Source organism: Trichechus manatus, unplaced genomic scaffold, assembly GCF_000243295.1.
Source record: "Trichechus manatus latirostris isolate Lorelei unplaced genomic scaffold, TriManLat1.0 scaffold00080, whole genome shotgun sequence".
Taxonomy (NCBI): domain Eukaryota; kingdom Metazoa; phylum Chordata; class Mammalia; order Sirenia; family Trichechidae; genus Trichechus; species Trichechus manatus.
This window is the reverse complement of record NW_004444016.1, coordinates 4,939,187-4,960,672: the sequence shown is the minus strand read 5'-3', so window position 1 is coordinate 4,960,672 and position 21,486 is coordinate 4,939,187. Positions and strand designations below refer to the sequence as shown.

The following is a 21,486-nucleotide window of genomic DNA, read 5'->3' as shown; positions in this document are numbered from 1 at the left end:
TCGCTCTCCATTCTCTGTCAGTTTTCTCACTCCATTTGGTGCTTGGCTGAGTTCTTTATCTCTTCATTTGATGTTTTAGGGTTTCAGGATTGTTGTTTTCTCTGTTCGGCGTAGTTATTTGGATCTTTGCTGTGGAGGGACAGCGTGGTGCTTCTGCCTAGAGCGCCATTTTGCCGGAAGTCTCTCGTCTTTGTTTTAAAGTAATTGTTGACGATTTGGTTGTTATACAGATTTTTAAACTACAGTTTTGTGTATTTATTTTTTGAAAAAAGGTAGATTCAGATAGTTGAAAATTAAATTACAACAAGATAACATGGAAAAGTGTCACTCTTCCCATCTCTATGATGGCATATAGTAAAAGTGTTCTGAATCTTTCTTGTTTTCACTTAATGTATCTTTGTGATCTTTCCTTTCCATATCAGTTCATAAAGAGTTTCATTATCCTTTTTTATTGCTGCATAGTAAACTGTTATATGGATGAACCATACTTTTTACTTAGCTGTACTCGGTGATGGACCTTTAGGTTGTTTCTCTGAAACAGTGATGTAGTGAATAGCCTTGTACAGACACCATTTCACATTGTGTAAACCTATCTGTGGGAATAATTTATAAAAATAGATTTTGGGTCATAAAGTATATGTATGCCTTTGTAATTTTATTATATATTGCTGAATTTCCCTCCATTGAACCAAATTAACACTAACACTAGCAATATATGTTGTTAGGTGCCATCCAGTCGGTCCCAACTCATAGCGACCCTTTGTACAACAGAAGAGAACACTGCCCAGTCCTGAGCCATCCTCACAGTTGTTATGCTTGAGCCCATTGTTTCAGTCACTGTGTCAGTCCATCTCATCCAGGGTCTTCCTCTTTTTTGCAGACACTCTACTTTACCAAGCATAATGTCCTTCTCCAGGGACTGATCCCTCCTGATAATATGTCCTGATAATATGTACAGTATTCTGGCTGTACTTCTTCCAAGACAGGTTTGTTCTTTCTTCTGGAAGTTCATGGTGTATTCAGTATTCTTCACCAACACCATAATTCAAAGGCATCACTTTTTCTTCAGCCTTCCTTATTCATTATCTAGCTTTCACATGTGTATGAGGCGATTGAAAACACCATGGCTTGGGTCAGGCACACCTTAGTCCTCAAAGTGACATCTTTGCTTTTTAACACTTTAAAGTGGTCTTTTGCAGCAGATTTGCTCAGTGCAGTGCATTGTTTGATTTTTTTCACTGCTGTTTCCATAGTCATTGATTGTGGATCTAAGTAAAATGAAATCCTTTACAACTTCAACATTTTCCTTGTTTATCATGATGTTGCTTATTGGTCCAGTTGTGAGGATTTTTGTTTTCTTTATGTTGCGGTGCAATCCATACTGAAGGCTGCACTTTTTTTTATCTTCACCAGTAAGTGCTTCAAGGCGTCTTCACTGTTAGCAAGTAAGTTGTGTCATCTGTGTATTGCAGGTTGCTAAGCAGTATATAGGAGTACTTATTTCACTGTGCCCTCACTTTAATAGCAAATTTTTCATTACAGTCTAGTAAGTGAAACTTGTAAATTTTCATTTTCATAGAAATGTTCTATCTAGACTTAAACTTCCCTGGACTCCAGAATGTTAAGAGTCATTTCTATTTCCAGTTGTCTGTTTCTTTTGCACACTTTTCTATTGGGTTGTTGGCTTTTTTTCTTATTGATTTATAGACACTTTTTATTTATTAAGGAACTTACCCCTTTTCTGGGTGATGAGTTGCAAATATTAGACTTCAGTTTGTTGTCTTTTGACTGCTTAAGGTCATTTTGACAGTATTCAATTTTATCAGTTTTTTTTCTTTTTATGGATTTTAGGTTTTCTGTCACAGTTAAAAAGGCCTTCCCTACTCTGAGATTATAAACTAATTTTCTTCTTTTTTCAAAAAATACTTCTGTAGTTTTGTTTCCACATTTAAATATTTGACCCATTTGGTGTAAGGTATGAAGAATGTATTCAGCTTTTTTTCTAGATGTTTACCTAATTGTCCCAACACATGAATTTATTGAATAAGCTGTCTTTTCCCCACTGAGTTGAAATGCCACCTTTATTATAAACTAAATAACTACATAAATTTGGGTGTGTTTCTGGTTTTTCTGTTCTGTTTCATTGATCTGTCTTCTGTTCCTGTACCAATACCAATAGCTTCATAATATACTTTAGTCTCTGGCAGAGCTAGTACCCCCTCATTACTCTTTTTCAAAATTTTATTTTTTTTTATATGGACTTTTACCCTGTTAAAAATTAAACAAAATCCTGTTAAATGGTTTTATTGCAATTACTTTATGTTTATAGGTTAATTTCTGGAGTAATATCTTTATGATTTTGAGTCATTCTCTCCAGGAGCATGGTATACTTACCATTTGTTTGTCTTTTTTTAAATATCTTTTAGGGGCATTATAAACTTTATAGTTCTTGCACATTTCTTAAATTTATTCCTAGATATTTGATCTGTTTTGTTGTTATGGTAAATGGTGTTTTTTCTTTCATTCTTTGATAGGTTTTTTTTAAAAAAACAGCTTTATTGAGATTTAAATCACATACCATAAAATTCAGCTATTTAGAGTGTACAATTTGAGGGTTTTTAGTATATTCGTAGATTGTGCAGCCATCACCACAACCAATTTTTAGAACGTTTTCATCACCCTCAAAAGAAAACCCGTACCGATTAGTTGTCATTCCCCATTTTCTCCTAATGCCCCAGGCCCTAGGCAGACACCAGTCTACTTTGTCTCCATAGATTTACCTATTCTGGCGTTTCACATAAATGGAATCACGTAATATGTGGTTTTTTTTGACTGGCTTATTTCACTTAGTATAGTGTTTTCAAGATTCATCCATGTTGTAGCATGTATCACTACTTCATTCCTTTTTATAGCTGAATTACATTCCATTGTATGGATATACCACATTTTATTTTTCCATTGATGGACATTTGGGTTGTTTCCACCTGTTGACTATTATGAAAAATGCTGTTATGAACATTCATATACAAGGTTTTGTGTAGACATTTGTTGTCAGTTCTCTTGGGTATATAAAAAAACCCATTGCGGTCGAGTTTATTTCAACTCCTCTTGACCCTATTACAACAGGGTAGAACTACTCCATAGAGTTTCTATGGCTATAATCTTTACAGAAGCAGACTGCTGTGTATTTCTCCTGTGGAGTGGCTGGTGGATTTGAACTGCCGACCTTTTGGTTAGCCACAGAGCACTCCTCCTTGAGTATAGATCCAAGTGGAATTTGGGTCTTATGGTAACTCTACGTTTAATCTTTTGAGGAACTACCAAATTGTTTTCCAAAGCTGCTCCACCATTTTACAATTCCAGTTTCTCCACGTTCTTGCCAACTCTTGTTATTCTCTTTTTTATCATAGCCAACCTAGTGGTCATGTAGTGGTTCTGGTTGGTTCTTACTAGTATATGTGAAAGTTGTTAACTTCTGTTTATTATTGTTTTATCAGTGGAATTTCCTTCATACTTTAATAGTTTTTCAGTTGATTCTTCTGTTGGGTTTTCTAGGAATACAGTTATGTGATCTATAAATACTGATATTTTACCTTCTGTTTGGTTTTCATACCTCTAATTTATTCTTCTTGTTTGCTTGCATTGGCTGACTAGTACCTCCAGAACCACTTTTAATAATCCTGGTGAGAGTGGACATCCTTTTGTTAATCCTGTCTTTAAATAGGTATATTTCTAATGTTTTCATGTTAATTTCGATGCTGGCTTTTTGGTTGAGGTACACATACTTTATCTTGTTGAGGCAGTAGATCCCTTTTCATATTTGTTTAGCATTTGTATCAAGAATGACTAATGAATTTTAATCAAATGCTTTTTCAGCATCTATGAACATAATCATAATCTTTTTCTCTTTATTAATGTGACAGATTGTATTAATAAATTTTCTTATTCAACTGTCCTTCCATTTCTAAATTCAGTCCCACTTAGTCATAGTACTTTTATGTGCTGATGGATTCTGTAGTAAATATCTTATTTAGGATTTTTGTACTGATACAGAGAGATTGGTCTCTATAGATTTTAAATAAGTACAACATTGTATAGTAATTTGGACTATTTTAGGGGGTTGAAAACTGTGAAGATCAGTAACTTAATTTTTAGAGTTCACATCAAAATACCTGGACTTGTCAGTAAACTTTCCATGAAGTCTATCCATTTCAGGGCTTAGCAGGCCTTCAGTGGTGGTGCCCCCAAACTTATAATTATTCATATCTTTTAAATACTGAGAAACTGCTAGAAAGTAGTCACCTCCTCTCAGGAGGCCAGAAATATTTGAGAAATTCTAATTACTATCATGAGACCTCATCAATTTTGACCATAATAATTCAGTGGAAGAGAACGAGCTGGATTGGGTGGCACAAACGGTTAAGCATTAGACTACTAGCTGAAAGGTGGTAGTTCTGATACACCCAGAGGTGCCTTGGGAGACAGACCTGCCAATCTGCTTCTGAAAGGTCACAGCCTTGAAAACCCTGTGGAGTAGTTCTACTCTGCACACATAGGGTCACCATAAGTTGGAACTGACTCGATGGCAGCTAACAACAGTTAAGAGTTTGCTAAACAAAAATGCAAAATGGAGTGGGGGATATTTAAGCCTGTTTAAAACAAGTAGCTAGCATGCTTGAACAAACTAGATGAGAGGATACAGAATTAAGCACTGTGGAAGCACCACTTATGTTGGGTGGCTAATGAATGGGTGAAGACCAGAGAAATTACTAGAAATGCCCACTGGGGTTTAAGTAGCTCCTGGCAGTGAGCCCCAACAGCACTTAAGATATTGGTGATATTACTTAGTGCTGCAAGTGCTGCTGCTACTACTGCCACTGCCATCACCACCACCAAAGCTCTCTTAGCCCACCTGAATTGAGACCTGAGTGCCTTCGACCTCTTTTTGAAGACCTGATGTTTGTGGAAAGACAAGTTGGGAGGAGGTAGGGGAGAAGGTATGGATTATATTGCCAGCTGATATTTTTGGAAAAGCCAAACTCTTTTCTACTCATATACAAAGGAATGTTGAGATAGAATGAATTCTGAGGAAGTAAAATTTCTAAAGTGATGAAACATATTTTAGGTAGTTTCTAAAGAAAGTATTGTATATATTTCTCTGCCTGTCATATTGAAGTCTCACCATATTCTAACCTCACTCTAATGACTCTTTGGTTTTTGTCCTGGGTCATAATATAGAGCACAGTTCTGCAGCTGGCTCTGAATTCCATACTTCTTTCCTGCTGGACTGTCTGCTTTTCTGTCGCTGAATCTTTCTTTTTATAATGCTTCCAATTGCCCTTTTGTTTACTGCTTTTAATTTTCATTATTAGAAAACCAAGTTTAAGAATTATGTCTTACCTAACTCTGACTGGAGGGTATATGGATATTATATCAGTCTTTGTTTCAGTTATTTCATAGTAAAAAGAATTGTAGGTTAAGTAAGAGTTGGTGATGTAATAGTATGCTTTTATAATACTGCTTTATAGTTTTTCTTGTAAGCTGATGCTTTTTATCCTCTCAGAATAATTGTAAGGTGGGCAAATAAGTGACTGTTATTTTCATTTTTGTGATGATGAAAGAGCTGGGACTTAAGTTTAATGCTTTGAGTAAAGACCCCAAGGCTCATTTTAAATATTGGGTCTGGGTAATGGTTATTTCATGTGCCCAGAAACCTTCATACTTACGAATGTAAAGCAGTGCTCTAGAGGATAAAGTTTGTTGGCGTCTGGATTTCTAAATCAATGGTTCTCAAACTTTTGGTCTTAGTACCTCTTTATATTCTTAAAAAGTATTGAGGATCACAAAGAAGTTTGGTTTGTATAGGTTATATCTCAATATTTACCATATTACAAGTTAAAACTGATAAATTTAAAAAACATTTATTCATTTAAAATAATAAACTCATGGTAACATAAATAAGGTTCTTTTGTTTGTTTTGTTTTGTTTTTTCAAATAAGAAACAACTATTTTCCAAATCAAAAATATTTCAGTTAGAGGAGTGACATTGTTTTAATTTTTACAAATATTGTTAGTCTGTCTGACTTAACAGAAGCCAACTTCTGCATTCAATCTGTTGCTTTAGGTTGTTTTATCTGAAGTGTATGAAGAAAATTCAGCATCAAAGGTATGTAGTTAGAAAAGGGAGAAGTATTTTTAATAGCTTTTTCAGGTAATTATGGACCCTTTTTGATAGCTAAACTAAACTGGACAAGTGCTCTTTCTTAAGAGGAATATAAGAATCTAAGAAGAATTGAGCCTCTTGTTGATTTCAGAGATGATTATAAAAAATACTAGAGTTTACATATTTTGTAGTAATGCCAGGGTATTTGTATTAGACTTGGTAGGTTTTTATTTGATAGAGGGAGTCGGAGTGGGCGATGTTACTAAGCCCAAAGGAAACTGAGGGAGTGGCCTCATGTGTTTCTGAGGTTCATAGGGACCCCCATGTATAAGACAGTTCCTATTGCAAATGTACCTAAATCAGTACACCTTTTAAAGGTATATTTGAAGTAGGTATAATTGAAACATGACTCTTAGGTTACCTGCTGAATATCACCAACATATGTTTGTGACTGAGGATTGCAAAAGAAGTAGCAGTTGACAAGTGGGGCCGGAAGATGATTTTGGAGGAGAGAATGCTGAGGAAGGAGAATGGGTGTGATAGTGGTGGTATCTATTACATAATAGGGTAGAGATAAGTGCAGGGTACCTGACTCAGGTTTTGAGGGAAGATAAATTACTCTCTGTAAAAAGATATTCCAGTATCTACAGACTATCATAAATGGTAGCTAAAGAGAGGCTTTGGCTAACCTGTAATCTAATACTCCTACTTTAGATTGGAAATTTCCTCTCATATGTCATTGTTGGAAATGCTGTCAATACAATGGTGGTGTTCTTTTTGTCAGTCTGTAGGTATACTCTTAGAGCCATGCAGTGACCAGGGTGATAGTGAAGATGGCTGTCTTGAAAGGTAAACAGTTTCTTTTTTGTTTTGCTAATTAATAATTTTGAGAATTGGAACTATTCACAGATTTTGGGGTCAAAATTTTAAATGAACCCATTATAACATGCAGTTTAGATAATCTCAAAATCAAGCTTCTTGTTAGTCTTAGGCATAGAGAATATTAAATATTCAAAGGAATGCAGGTTCAGACGAAAACACCAGTTGTAACTTGGAAAGCTTTTCAGAGAGAAGAACACTTGGAGACAACTCAAACTGGCAGTTGATTTGTAGAAGAGTTGGGATTTTATTGATATTCTGAATACATGTTTCAGTGAGTTAACTCATGGTCTTGGAAATATTGATGACTAGCTGAAAGATTATGGGTAACATTTACTTCAACAAATATGTACAGGATGTTTCCAGCCCCCTTTGAACTCACCCTTGGTGTGTCGCAGTACAGCATTATGTACCTGGTGCTAGTTTACCTCCTTGGCCAGTTGTAATGGGAAGGAGATACCTGAGGCAATGAGTATTTCGGCTGGGAACCAGATGTAGTATCTCAGTACCAACCTGCCCTTTGAATAGAAGCTTTCTAGAATATTTTAAATTTACTGAGTAGGATTTAGGTCATTTATCCTTTGTATCATTCTTTAAGATAAGACTCTGTTAAAAAAATGTAACTTTCTTAGAAAAGATGATTTGCTATTCTGAAAAACATCAGTAATGAAGTTGCAGGCTAAACTGCTATAAACATTGAGAAATCCCAAACAGCATTACTAAACTGATGATAGCCTGTTGGCAAGGGTAAACTTTGAGTTAATGCCATTGTCTCCCTTAATTGTGAGTAGGAAACCTATTCTCTGAGGGTAAGTAAATTCTTTGGAGCCATGTCTCTGGAGCTTCCCCATACTCTGAAGGTCCACAGATTTTCTGCTTACAGCAGTTCCTTGTGCTTCCTTTCAGGAGGCAGGCATGATCCTCTTCCAGCCCAGGGAGTATTGGAGTTATGGGCTGAAGATATAAGATAAACAGCATTAACAGGCATCCCCAGAATGATGACATCTGGATTTGGTAGCACAATAAGCATCCATTTAGTGAGAACTCACTCTTTTTGGAAAAAACTCTTTCCTCTTCAACTTATGTGTAGGTTAGCAAACGTGTTTTTGGATCCAAAGAGTACATTGATTAGGTGGATTATGTTTTGCATGCTTAACACTCATGTTTCTCAAATTTAAGTGACTAGGTCTTTTTGTCTATTAGGGTATAATTTAGCTCATCCCACCATTTTGCTCCCAGTCTAAGCAGAGGAGGCCTTTGAGCTTGTCAGGGAATTTAGTTCATTTCTGTGCTCAGCAAGAATAAGGTAGTTAAGTATATGAGGAGATACAACTTGCCATATTTAGATCAAGGTCTCTCTTCTGAGTTCACATTCTGTTACGGCCAGGTAGAAGCTGCACCTGCATATATCATTGTAAATTACCACAGTGTCTTTGGGGAAAAGAAACTTCCCACAGTAGGCATATTGATAACCTACTATAAATACCAGATGCTCTGTTGACTGATAAAATTGGCAGGGACCATTTGTGACAACTTGCTATAACACTTGTTTTAAATAGGGGTTAGTTTTTGCGGGAGAATAAAATGAATTGAAATCCTTAAAAATTTCCTTTCACATGTTACTGTTTGGAGGAAGGAGAGATTTAGAACTATCCTTTTCTGATTGTGACAGAACACAATCAGATTTAGATTTTAAATAAAAGACATAGCTATATCTCTAAAAACTCTTCTTTAAATGACAAAAAATGTCTTAGAATGGGGGAGAATAAAGCTGTTTAGTTAAACATAACATTTATTTTTAAAAAATCTTTTCTATTGTACATTCATTCTTTTTGGTTTCTATTTATTGTGAATTTTGTTTTTCCTTTTAAAAACTTTTTCAGTTTTTGGGTGGTGGTTGGGGTGAACATTACTTAATTTTCTAAACCTGAAGTAATTCTGTGGATCTTTTCAGTATTGTTTGATTTTCAGATATAGGGCTCCAAAGAATGGGCATACATCCAGTTGTCATTTTCTCCTCTGACATTGTAAATGCTAACTATATTAGGGAAGAGAGGACTCTAGGTAAGAAATATGCAATGATAGTAACCATTTTATCCTTAAAACACTAATAATTTTACTTAAATTTTTAGGAAAGAATATTTGTCATTTGACAGTGATACATTGTCACACTTGATTCTGGTAAGAATTATTTTTATCTTGTGGTTCTTAAAAAGTTGACTGTATTTAAAATATCAATTATTATATCTGACCTTTAACTCTTGGGTTGAATAGGCTTAAAAGAGATTTAAATATAGCTACTCTTACCAAATGTTTTATGTTAAGCAGCAACCTTGATTTGCCACTTTTGGTTTGTTTATAAGATAGTTGGTTATGAAAACGCTTTCCTCAGTTTGGAATCCAAAATTTGATTCCAGTAAGACATAGTACAAAACTGCAAGTTTATATTTGAAAATAGTTTGGATGGTAGGAGCGGGACGGTTGGCTGTACAGGCATAGTAAGCTAGTGAAGACCCACATGCATATGTGCTGGCTGTCATTTAAACTGGTTGTGAAAAGCTTTGTGGTTGTGAAATGTATTCTTTATTTTAAAATACAGGAGTCTAGTAGCAAGATACGTGATTTGAATGCCAACACTGAATCAGAAGTGCCGGGAGGTCAAAGTGTTGGTGTTCAAGGGGAAGCAGCATGTGTCCAAATTCCACATTTAGATCTGAAGAATGTTTCTGATGGTGATAAATGGGAAGGTAATTTTACCTGCACACATTATTTTTCCTAATATGCTATTTGTAACAAGTTATCCAAAGCAATGAGATTACTGGCCTTTTCTGGACAGCCTTATTCATCTTGGTCTCTGTTCTTCCTTTCATATAACATGAGTGAATGTTTGCTTATATTAAAATATGTTAATGAGATTATGAGGCAGCTATCTTGTATGAACTAGAGGTTCCTATTTGATCAATGGATTTGAAGATAGATGTTAGAACTGATTAATTAAAAAATAAAATCACCCTCAGATAGGCTTTTGTTAATTGTGAAACCACATACTAGAGACATCTCCCAGTCTTTGTTAAGGCCTTGGACTCACCATTTTAAACAGAGGGTTTATAGCTGCCTTTATGATCATGAGTGGTGTTCTTTTTTTTTTTTTTTTAAATGATCTTCAAGAGTTCTTCAGCAGATCCTGTACCATATTCCTCATCCCGGTATTAGGGTATGAAGGTGAGGGGTGCTAACAGTTGATACAAAGAAGAGGAAAGATTTAAATTTCAAAAGCAAGCAACATGAGTGTATGCATTTGTTAAAACTCAACAAATATACACTAAGAGTTTTACATTTAATTGTCTACCATTTTTTTACGTCAATAGAAAAAAGAACCTATAAACAAATACTAAACTCCAGTGAATGATTTGCATGCTGCAGTGTTTAGGGGGAAGTGCACTGATAATATGCAGTTTACTTTGAAATCCATGAAAAAAATAAAGTGGTTAATGGGATGGATAAATGTTATAAAACAAGTACAGTAAAATGTTAACATAGAATCTGGTTGATTGGCATATGGATGCTCACTGTAAAATTCAGCTTTGCTCTATGTTTATAAACTTCCAAATAAAATGTTGGGGGGAAAAACAAGCAGCAAATTTGGACCCAATGGTCTGTCTGGATCACTCACTTTCTTAGGTAAAGTGACAAAGAGACATCTCAGGAATCTTAAACAGAAATACATATTTGCTCACTTGGATGAGGATCCCTGGGTTGTCTTATCTTTTGCCAGTTATCTGATGACATATGGTGGCAATAGCAAGAGAAATTGCAATGCCGTGAACTCCTTTTACCACCTTAAATGTACTCACCTGATCACATTTGGAGTTGTTTTCTTCTTCTTTTTAAGTTCTAGTCAGTTTTTTTTTAAAGGCTCCAACCAAGTCTTTGTCTGTGCCAATCTTTATTACTGTTCACTCTCCTCCCCCCTTTTTTTGATCTTGATGTTTGGAATACCCAGTGGCATATTATGTGTATTAACTCTTGACTAAATTGGAAAGTTGTCTTTGCTTTGTTCTGGCTTATTCAGGATGTTTGGAATTCATGAAGATGTTCCCCAGATTTAGGGGACATGTTAGTGTACTGATCGTGGTGAAGATCGAATATCCTTTTTAGTTATTTATCCTGGCATTGTCACTGAAAAGGAGTGGTGGTCAGCAGCACATCCTTGGAGCCTCAGTAGGAATGTAATCTCTGAAAAATGAAGCTGGGATTCTGTTAAACCCTTACGCTTCTGCCCCTTAGAGGATGCAGATAATAAGTAGCCCTTTACAATCTTTGGAGGTCCTGATCTTAAGTTTTAAGCATAGAAGAACAATTATTTTCCATTGTCTGAGGGAGATTGAACATTCTCTGTGTAGCTTTAGCTTTCTGGAGGTGTCCCCCTACCCCCCCACCTCCAAAGGGAACCTGACACTGGGCTTTCCCTGTTAATCCACCCTCTACATCTTGTGATAGGGAAAGGAGGCAACATATGGACTACTGATCCCTGATTTTCAGTGCCTGGGCCACCCTGTTATCCACCTGGTTCAAAAGCAATGACAAGTCCATGTAGCTTTCCTGCTGGTTCTTCCAGGAATTAGAGTCAATGACTCTCAGAAAGTCAGATGGTAGACAGCAGAGTGAACTTTCCAGCCATGAGCCCTTCATGTGCTCTGAAGAGTAGCTGTTAGCAGATAGCTGTTTCCAACTTTGCTCCTGGTACAAAGACTCATTTTTCCACAGCTAGGGGTTAGGATATTCTAAGTAGAAAATTCTTCCTTAAGAGACCAAATTACTTTAGACCCTGGATACTTTGGAATCAGAAATATACCTGTTTGATGTGACTCTTAGTGAAGGCTCCAAATAGAAGGCCACTTCACTATTCCTACGTGTGTGGTTTTTGTTTTTCGTATTGCCCAAAGGGTAGTCAGCAGAATGCAGTTAGCAAGCAGGTAGCACGTGACTACCACTATCGTGAATTGGTAGCAGCTATTCAAGAGGTCTTGGCTTTTAATGGAAATGGACACCATCTTTTCTTCAGATTTTCTCCTGCTTACTCTGGAATGAAATACAGTAGGATTTTTTTGAAGAGCAAATTAAAGGAGGTCCCCCCTGGTCAAATCAAGACTACTGAAAAGCTTCAAACTGTATCTGGTTAAGAGTTTCCATTTCTTCAGTTTTATGCTTGAGTTTTAATAAAACAGCACTATGATTTTTTTGCCTTGCTTGCTGAAATGGAAATGTATGCTGCGTGTGTTTTAAAAGTTTGGTTAGTAGTAATTTCTTTGAATAAAGTTTTTGAGCAGAGTACTTAACTGGTTTTAGGGAAATGTTTTTTGGTATCTTTGGCTTTGTGTTAGTTATGTGTATGGTTTGTTCTGACTGTGCTGTGTGTTCACTTTAGTATTTTTTGCCATTTTTTCCCATTTTATTAGCGTCATGCCCTATCACTTTTCCCCTCATTGATTTCAAAACAATGCATCTGCAGAGAGATGGGGAGGGTAAGTATGGTTCACCATAGTTTAGTTTTTTTTTGCCTTTTTATGGTTCACTTTGTTTGCCTTATTATTAGCCCTTCTCCTGCTGCCCCTATATCCTAGGAACACTGCTCTGGGTTAAAAATGATACCCAGAGAAAATTGTTTTTGTTATTTCCCTCTTTTCTTAAAACAGGAGATTTCACATAAAATATTTGTTACCAGTTGCTTATTTGCTGGGAAGCAGGTACAAGGGTTGCTTTGAATACCACTTTATTGCTGGGTTTATTGTGGGGTTGCACGCTTTGTATCCAATTTTTAGTTACCACATTGATCTGGGCTTCAAAAACTAACCAAATTATGTTATTACCCTGATAAAAAAGTAATGTTTTAAATTGCTAATGCATAAATGCTAAACTAAACTACTAAAACCACAGTCCTTAGCTATTTTGTGAAGAAAAAGAAAACATCACTCTTGGATTTTGACACTGTCAAGCTATCTTTGCATTTAAAAAAAATACTTAAAAATTCATTTTTTCTATTGTTAATAGCCATAGCATCAAATTTTTAAATTGTGTTTATATATACAATTCCTCCCCCCATCCTGGTCTCCAGTGATGCTTGAATTTAATTTTATGTTTGGGATATGTTATAGATTGTGTGTATATCTGTATGTGTTCTATATGTAATTAAACCTTATGTGTGCAAAAACTTCAGATATGTCAACTTGACTTCATTTGAGAACATACAGGATAACTCCAGTAAAATAAATGTGCTTAAGAAAGACTAGTGCTGTTAAGTTTTGTCTTGATAATACTGTTGAGTGTTTAACTGCATAGGCGTTACATAGGAATCCCGTAACAGGAGATAACCACCACAGTGTAATGTTAGAGGCCAGGTGTTGTCAGGTGAGTTAGCTGTTCATTTGGAAATGTTAGAATTATTCTAGAGTCAAAGAGCTCCATTTGGTGAACTGTGTAGCCTCTTGAATGCAGAAGAGCTTCTGCATCTTTTTAACATTGCTACTTGACAGCGAGGTACAATTTATTCACCTGACAGGATTTAGCTCTTAAGTTTAATTCTTAACTAAGGACTGTTGAGTGTTCAGTGTTTCTAAGTGAAGACTTTTCCCTACTTTAAAAATAACTAATATAATTCTGAAGAGCTTGACAGTGTCTTTACTTGCTTTGCCACTGGGTTCAGAAATTTTAGGTATAACTCCTTATTTGAAAATACAACTCTGGGCTAAAAAATAAAGCTCAGATAATTTTAAATTATAGTAGGCTTTATAAATATCCTAATAGTCCTTGTTTTTAAATAAATATATAACAGTATATGAACTACTTCATAATGATATGATTTAAAGAATATACAGCTGATACTTTGTGACTTTTTTCCCATGTGGAATCAAGAGACCCATGGTACTGTTCTTTGTGTTTGTTTTGCAGATCCATTTCCTGCTTTTAAGTCTTGGCAGGAGGACTCTGAGTCTGGAGAAGCTCAGCTCTCTCCACAAGCTGGAAGAATGAATCATCATCCCTTGGAAGAGGACTGTCCTCCAGTATTATCACACCGTAGTTTAGATTTTGGGCAAAGCCAGCGTTTCCTACATGATCCAGAAATGTTGGATTCCTCATCTAAAGCACTTTGTTTTGCCAGGTATATGATTTTTAGGTACTTATGAGAGCCAGTTCCTGTTAAGTACTCAGGTCCTCTGAGAGAGATAGTTCTCTAGACCTACAGTTCAACACTTCATCTCCCCTGTTTCGTGAAGCACATTTTTGTGATTTTCATGCTTTTTGGTCCCTCTCTATTAAATTCTCAGTTTGATGAGGGGTAGTTTTTTGGAGTTTGCTTTCTAATAGAAAGACATTTTCTCACAATGTACTCATTCACTCATTTATTCATTCATTTATTCATGACTAAAATACAGAATTCTGAAAGGTAGAGTTTCACCAGTCCTTAATGTCTTTATTGTCAAAACTTTAAATAGACTCTGAATGTCAGAAAGTTTCTCTTGCAGTTTGAACATCAGAACAGCTCTGAGTCCCTAGGTATCTTTCTTTGTCTAAACAACTTTTGAATGATTTTAAACTTTTCATGACCATTTATGTTACTTAATTTTGTAGTCTCTAACACTGTGTTAAGTTTCTTTTTACTACCTACCCCTTAGTATTAGGGACTTTAATCTCACTTTAAAGTAGGTTTCTTGGTAACAGTGTCAGGTTACACCAGGGCCGTGAGAGATACGGTGTTGATACCTGAGAATATGACTAACACAATGTTGACCTCTCATTTTCATCCAGGATTCGAAGATCATCCTTTAGTTCAAAAGATGAAAAAAGAGAAGACAGAACACCATATCAGTTGGTCAAGAAACTTCAGAAAAAAATCAGACAATTTGAGGAACAGTTTGAAAGGGAAAGAAATAGCAAGGTAAGTTCATAGCATTGCCCAGCATGAGCTATATATAATACAAGAACTAGGAGGAGGGTCTTTGGAGAGCATTAGTCTAGCTTTGTCCTGAGAGAGATAAGGAATCTGAGATGCCCAGAGAAATAAAGATCATATAGATCTGAGATCGTGTAGATTCTTAGCCTCCTGATTTTCAGGCCAGTGGCAATGGTTTGGTTTGTTGTTGTTTTGTATTCTTGCCATTGTACTGTTGCATCTTTATATTACCATTGGCAAAACAACTTTTAGAATTTTTAAAGCAAATACTTTACATTGACAAGTCATGTTAATGCTATTTCTGTTCCTCAAAAGCCACAAGTACTAACAGGATATGTGTGTGCAGGCGTGTGTGTGTGTTTAATAATTAGAACGTGAAATAGAAATAGTCCTATTCAAATCTGGCTTCTGCCAGTTACTAAGACCCTGCCCTGGGAGAGCTTTACTTAACATTTTCACCCTCCCGCTTAAAATAAGATAAGATGAAATGAGGATTGAGTGAAATCTTTGATGTGGGAATTGTAAAATGCTGCTTGGACATAAATTAACATAGGCACTGCTTACCACACACAGGTGTCAGTGATTCCTTTCCTTAAATTTTCAGCCCTCCTACAGTGATATTGCAGCCAATCCAAAGGTATTAAAATGGATGACAGAGCTTACCAAACTGCGGAAGCAAATTAAAGGTATCAAACGTGCCATTTTTGTAATACATTTTCATTTTAAAAACGTTCCATATAACAGGGACTATGAAAATTATAAATTTTTGATAATCAAATATTTAAACAATATTTGATAATATTGTTTGGCAAAAATAAAGTTTTTTCTTTTGTTAGAATAAAAGTTGTATACTAAGAGATGGAAAATCTATTATACTGTATTCTTCAAAATGTCTTTCCTGTGTTTTTATTAGTAATATTCTTTTGAAAGATGCCCTACATTGTACATTTGTAGATGAACTGATTTTATAACATTTATCTGAGGTATTCTAAATATTAAGTTTAGGTTTTTGGTAGGTATTTTATTAAGGTTTTTTTGGTGAGTATTTCATCTCAGACTGATACTGTCTTTTATACTAAAAGACTAACTGTTAAGTCTTCTTAAGTTGAAAACTAGGACTTATATTTCTGTGTGTCAGCCTAGTATGGCATTGTTAAGGTACATTTACTTTGTGGGTGTTTAGAGAGTATGCTTTTTAATAATTTTTAATACTTGAAAAACTGTCTGTGCCAGGTATGGGTTTATGATCTGGAGCATCACATTTTAATTTGTTCATATGAATTTATTCAACAAAATTTTTAGTATCTCTTGGGTACCATGAAGGAGCCCTGATGGTACAGTGGTTAAAGCGCTCAGCTGCTAACAAAGGTCAGTGGTTCAAATCCACCAGCCACTCCATGGAAGAAAGATGTGGCAGTCTGTTTCTGTAAAGATTTATAGCCTTGGAAACCTTCCGGGGCAGTTCTTCCCTGTCCTGTAGGGTCACTATGATTTGAAATTGACTTGACGGCAATGGGTTTGGTTTTGGGTTTTGGGTACCATGTACTTTCTAGACTGGGGATAAACAAGACAAACATAGTCCCTACTATCATGGAGTTTACATTTCTGTGGTTAAACTAAGGTCTCTTAACTTTTCTTTGGGATATTGGTTTATTTCCCCCTGTAATTCTGTTAAGCATTTCCTTGTTTAATGTCACTTTCCAACCATTAGTTAAAATCACTACCTTGACTACGTTACTGATTTATTAAACATGGTCATTAAATTGACTAGCATTAGCCTCTTAACTAGTTTCTCAGTTTTCTTCTACTGTAACTGTCCTATAGTCCATTCTCTGCATAGCAGCCAAAATTACCTTTTTAAAAAATCATATTGCCTTAGTGGGCTTCCCTTTCTGCTCTTTACTCCTTAGTATGGCCTTTAAGGCTTTGCACACTCTGGCCCTTAGCACATTTTACATTACTTTCTTTCCTTTTTCTGTTCCTTAAACATGCTAATCCTTAGGGCCTTTACATAGGCTGTTGCCTCATTTGGGGAGGAATGCTCTTCCCCAAAATCTTCTATGCTAGCTTAGGGCTTTCTTATCATTTCATACTCATCTCGGATGTTACCATCTCAGAAAAGTCTTCTCTCTCAGTCCAAACCACTGTAGTTGCTCCTCCACAAAGCACACTTCTTTCAGCACTCTGACATCATCCTGTTTTATCTTCTTTATAGCACTTATTACTCTTTGAAATTATTTTATTAATCTGATTTCTTGGTTATTGTTTTTCCTTCCCCGAATATACACTCCATGAGAACAGGTGCCATGTCTTTTTTATTTACTACTGTATCTATAAGGCTCAGCAGAGCATCTTACTTTATAGTAGACTTCCTGTGAATATTGGTTGAAAGAATAAATAGTATAGCTCCCTTGCTGTCTATAAAATTTAAATATTCCATGTGGCTTTGAAATATCCAAGGCTATGTGCTATTATTGTACAGTTGTGTGTTGTAAATCTTTTTTACTCTTTTAACTTAATCACATTTTAGCTAAAATCACAATTATTGATCTGTTCTCTTGGTTCTGAATTGTAGATGCAAAACACAAAAGTTCTGATGGAGAATTTGTACCTCAGACACGTCCACGTAGTAACACTCTTCCAAAAAGCTTTGGCTCTTCTCTAGACCATGATGATGAAGAAAGTGAAGATGAATCCAGGGTCATTCAGAAGGAGAAGAAGCCATCCAAGGAAGCAACACTTGAACTTATTCTGAAAAGACTGAAAGAAAAGCGTGTTGAGAGGTGTCTTCCAGAAGATATCAAAGTAATCTTGAGCTATGGTTTTTGCCCAGAGTAGTCTGTAGAACAGCCCTGCTACACACTTTTTCTATTATTCAGTAAAGCCTGTGCCTACTACAGTTGTGGTCAAAGCACTTGGCAACCTAAATCATTTGTCAGATGAAATTTGCTGGGAAAGCAGAGAGGTAGATGGTCTCAGGTGAACTTTTGTCCAGGTAGTGGTGAGCCCTGATGATGTACATTCCTGTCTTGACAACAGAGTATACCTGTCTCATGATCTAAATATTGGAGTCTTTCTCTCCTTTGGATAGAGCTGAATTAGTAATTCTAGTCCCTTAGCCTTGACATTTTTTTGTTTTCAGATTTCATGTTAAGAACAACTCCCTTTTCCCACCTCACAGTCTTCTTTCTCCTATAAATAATTTTGATTGGATTAGCTTTATTCAGATTCCTTATTGAAAGTTTATGTTTCAAGCTTACGGTTGTTGAAATCACAGTGTTTCATAGAGACTACACCCAGCCATCCTCTACTGAATGTATATAATCTAAAATGATATTTGTTATAGAAAGATATTATCCGGTGAATTTTTTTTTACCTCTGATGTCACTCTGGTAAGAGATAGGGCGATATTAACTCAAATTCCTGGGAATATGTAGAGAGTTGATTTGGTGTAGTGTTATAGAGTATTCTGTGGAACATTGATTGGTTCATTGGAATGCTAATAGGTGATTTTATGGAACAAAGTGGGGAGGTTCTATAAGCAAGTAAGTCCTCCCTACTCTGCCATTTAGAATATGAAAATATTTGAGAAGAGTGTTATAGTGTAAAGAAAGAAGAGTGTATAGTGTAAAGAAAGTGACGACGCAGATGAAGAAAAACTGAAGTCATAGAATCCCCTGCCCTTGACATTTTTTTTTTCTTCTAAATTTCACGTTAGAGAACAACTCCCTTTTCCCACCTCACAGTCCAAGGTCATAAATTAACATTGTTGAGGTTTTTCCAGGATCTATCCACTGTATTGCTGCTAGATTTTCTTAGCAGTTTAGGAGAAATACTCGATTATAAAACCGATGGTGTATATGCGTGTATATTTTGTGTGTATGTGTGTGTCCATTAGTCTTGGTGCTAAGAAAAGACTATGTACAAGATTAAATAAAATAACACGCATTTATGTGTGCTTACTGTGTGCTAGGCACAGCTTTAAGTACTTTGCATTTATGAACTCATTTAGTCTTCGTTAGAGCCCTGTGAGGTAGGATGTAGTATCCCCATTTTACAGATTAAGATAATGAACACAAAGAAGTTAAGTAACTTGCTCAAAGTCACGAAGTCAGTATTCATAATATATTCAGATAAAATATAAATCCAGCCACCAGAGGGGGTTGGTCCCTACATATTAGAAGGACAGATTCTATAGGACACTGGAAAGTGTTGCCTGCAAATTCATAAGCAAAGGATGCATTCTTATTAACCTGGGCCAGGATGGTGAGGTGCTGCCCTTTCAACCTAATTATTTACATTGTGGGAGTGAGGATAATAATAATGATGCCAATGGGAGTTTTGTTTTTTAATTCTAGAAAATGACAAAAGACCATTTGGTAGAAGAGAAAACATCTCTCCAGAAAAGTCTTCTATACTATGAAAGTCAACATGGAAGGCCGGTAATGCCTCTCGTAAAAAGATTTGAATTGCTATCATAAAAAAGAACATCAATTACTTCTGTGCTATTCTTCAGAGCTATTTTATAGAGCATTGTTTTCTACACTTGGGTGATTGCTTACTTATTTAAAATAAACTTTTAGAAATTGGAGGTAAAATCATAAATTGTTTAATGTTTTGGACATTTTAGATTTCTAATGACTAGTTGATTTCCTTTTTTCTTGTTTCAGGTGACCAGGGAAGAAAGGCACATTGTTAAACCTCTCTATGATAGATACAGACTTGTAAAGCAGATGCTGACAAGAGCTAGCATCACTCCTGTCCTTGTAAGTAAAAAAAAGCGTGTATTTATCTAGTTCATTTTGCCAAGAAGTACCCTTTAAAAAAGAAATTATGGTGGTATATTGGAGAAATACATAGCCAAGGTAGAAAAAATTGTTTATGTAAGATACAGTTACTGATCTTAAAAGAACAGGAAACTAATAGTAAGTGCCTGCTATCTTCCAGGCACCATTATAAGCATTTTTATGTATGATTTTATCATTAAATTCTGCCAAGTTAAGTTACAACAGATAGAAGATGATAGCTCATTTCACAGATGCTGAAACTGAGGTTGAGATAGGTGGTGATGTGCTCAAGGTCACCTAGTTTGTATGTGGCAGAAGCAGAATTTAAAAACTCCATATTTCAGACTCATTGCCTAGTTTCTGTTTAAATTCATGTCTTTAAAAATCCATCAGTTTTGTGATGACCATCATAAAGGTGTTCATTTAATTGCATAATAACATAAACTGATACTTTTTAATTTCTTTGCTTTTATAGGACAAATCTGAAGTGCTAAAAAGCTTCATATTGCTCCTAGGGCTTAGAGTTGGCTGTCTGAACACTATTTTATGTAGATATAATCAGTGTTCTTTAAAAGGAATCCTGTGTAATACATATTCTTTTCACACAAGACAGTTTATTTAATACAGATATTATCCTTTTGATTGCAAGGTATTTTGGGGCATCACTGTAGTGTAAGTAGTCTTTGAAGTTCTTTATGAAAACCATTTTAGAATCCCACAAGTTTATCTTTGAAAACTGAGTCTCTCGGAAGCTTTTCTACGGACTCTTAAATATGACCATCTACCTTAAGGAGAAATTTGGAATTCAAAAGATTATTGTTAAGCCAAGATGGTTCAGTCGGGAAAAAGTAAATAGTCTTTTCAACAAATGGTGTTGGGACAACTGGATATCCACATGCAAAAGAATGAAGTTGGATCATAATCAACATAAATCACATCCTCACTTTTCCATTCCTTTGTTCAGTTCTGACACCAGCTGCCCATGTACCACTTCTTTCTCTGACCCTAGCCACCCAAAGCTACGTAACATCTCACAAGTTAAAAGACACAGTCTTCCAGACTGCCAAATAGGCCCAAGACTTCAGACACCAGCTGCAAGCTTAGGTGACCCCATTGTACCTACACTTCTGACCTGCTGGCTACAAGTTTGGGATTTTCTCGCTATCAGGATGCCAGTCACAAGCTTGGGAGGGGGTTCTCCTGGCCTTCCTCACGTCTGACCTACTAGCTACAAATCCCTCTAGCCTCTCAGGATACCAGCTGTAAGCTCAGGGGTTCCCAGTGCCGTCACTTCTGACCTGCTGGCTCACACTACTCCCTCAGGTTCAGTAATTCGCTAGAATGACTACAGAGCTCACAGAAAATGCTGTACTTACAATAACAGTTTTCTAATAAATCTAATAGTATCCTTTCACCATACTTATTCAGTCTGTGTGCTGAGCAAATAATCCAAGAAGATGGACTATATGAAGAAGAACATGGTATCAGAATTGGAGGGAGATTCATTAACAACCTGCAATATGCGGATGACACAACCTTGCTTGCTAAAAGTCAAGAGAACTTGAAGCGCTTACTGATAAAGATCAAAGACTACTACAGCCTTCAGTATGGATTATACCTGAACATAAAGAAAACAAAAGTCCTCACAACTGGACCAATAAGCAACATCATGATAAACAGAGAAAAGATTGAAGTTGTCAAGGATT

The 21,486-nt window shown here is 35.9% G+C and overlaps 1 protein-coding gene across 5 annotated transcripts in view; it reads left to right on the top strand.

Annotated features, from left to right (window-relative positions):
- The window catches only part of FAM13B (family with sequence similarity 13 member B), a 109,490-nt gene that overhangs the window by 79,436 nt on the left and 8,568 nt on the right, over positions 1 to 21,486 (top strand). For 3 of the 5 annotated variants that reach the window (XM_023735566.1, XM_023735568.1, XM_023735569.1), the window contains 10 exons: positions 6,125 to 6,166; positions 6,948 to 7,012; positions 9,175 to 9,223; positions 9,642 to 9,789; positions 13,991 to 14,201; positions 14,849 to 14,978; positions 15,598 to 15,679; positions 17,569 to 17,798; positions 19,352 to 19,435; positions 19,664 to 19,759. In XM_023735566.1, the coding sequence (XP_023591334.1) occupies positions 6,125 to 6,166; positions 6,948 to 7,012; positions 9,175 to 9,223; positions 9,642 to 9,789; positions 13,991 to 14,201; positions 14,849 to 14,978; positions 15,598 to 15,679; positions 17,569 to 17,798; positions 19,352 to 19,435; positions 19,664 to 19,759 (1,137 nt within the window). The remainder of the gene's footprint in view (positions 1 to 6,124; positions 6,167 to 6,947; positions 7,013 to 9,174; positions 9,224 to 9,641; positions 9,790 to 13,990; positions 14,202 to 14,848; positions 14,979 to 15,597; positions 15,680 to 17,568; positions 17,799 to 19,351; positions 19,436 to 19,663; positions 19,760 to 21,486) is intronic. The other 2 variants (XM_023735567.1, XM_004381028.3) reach the window with 1 other exon arrangement.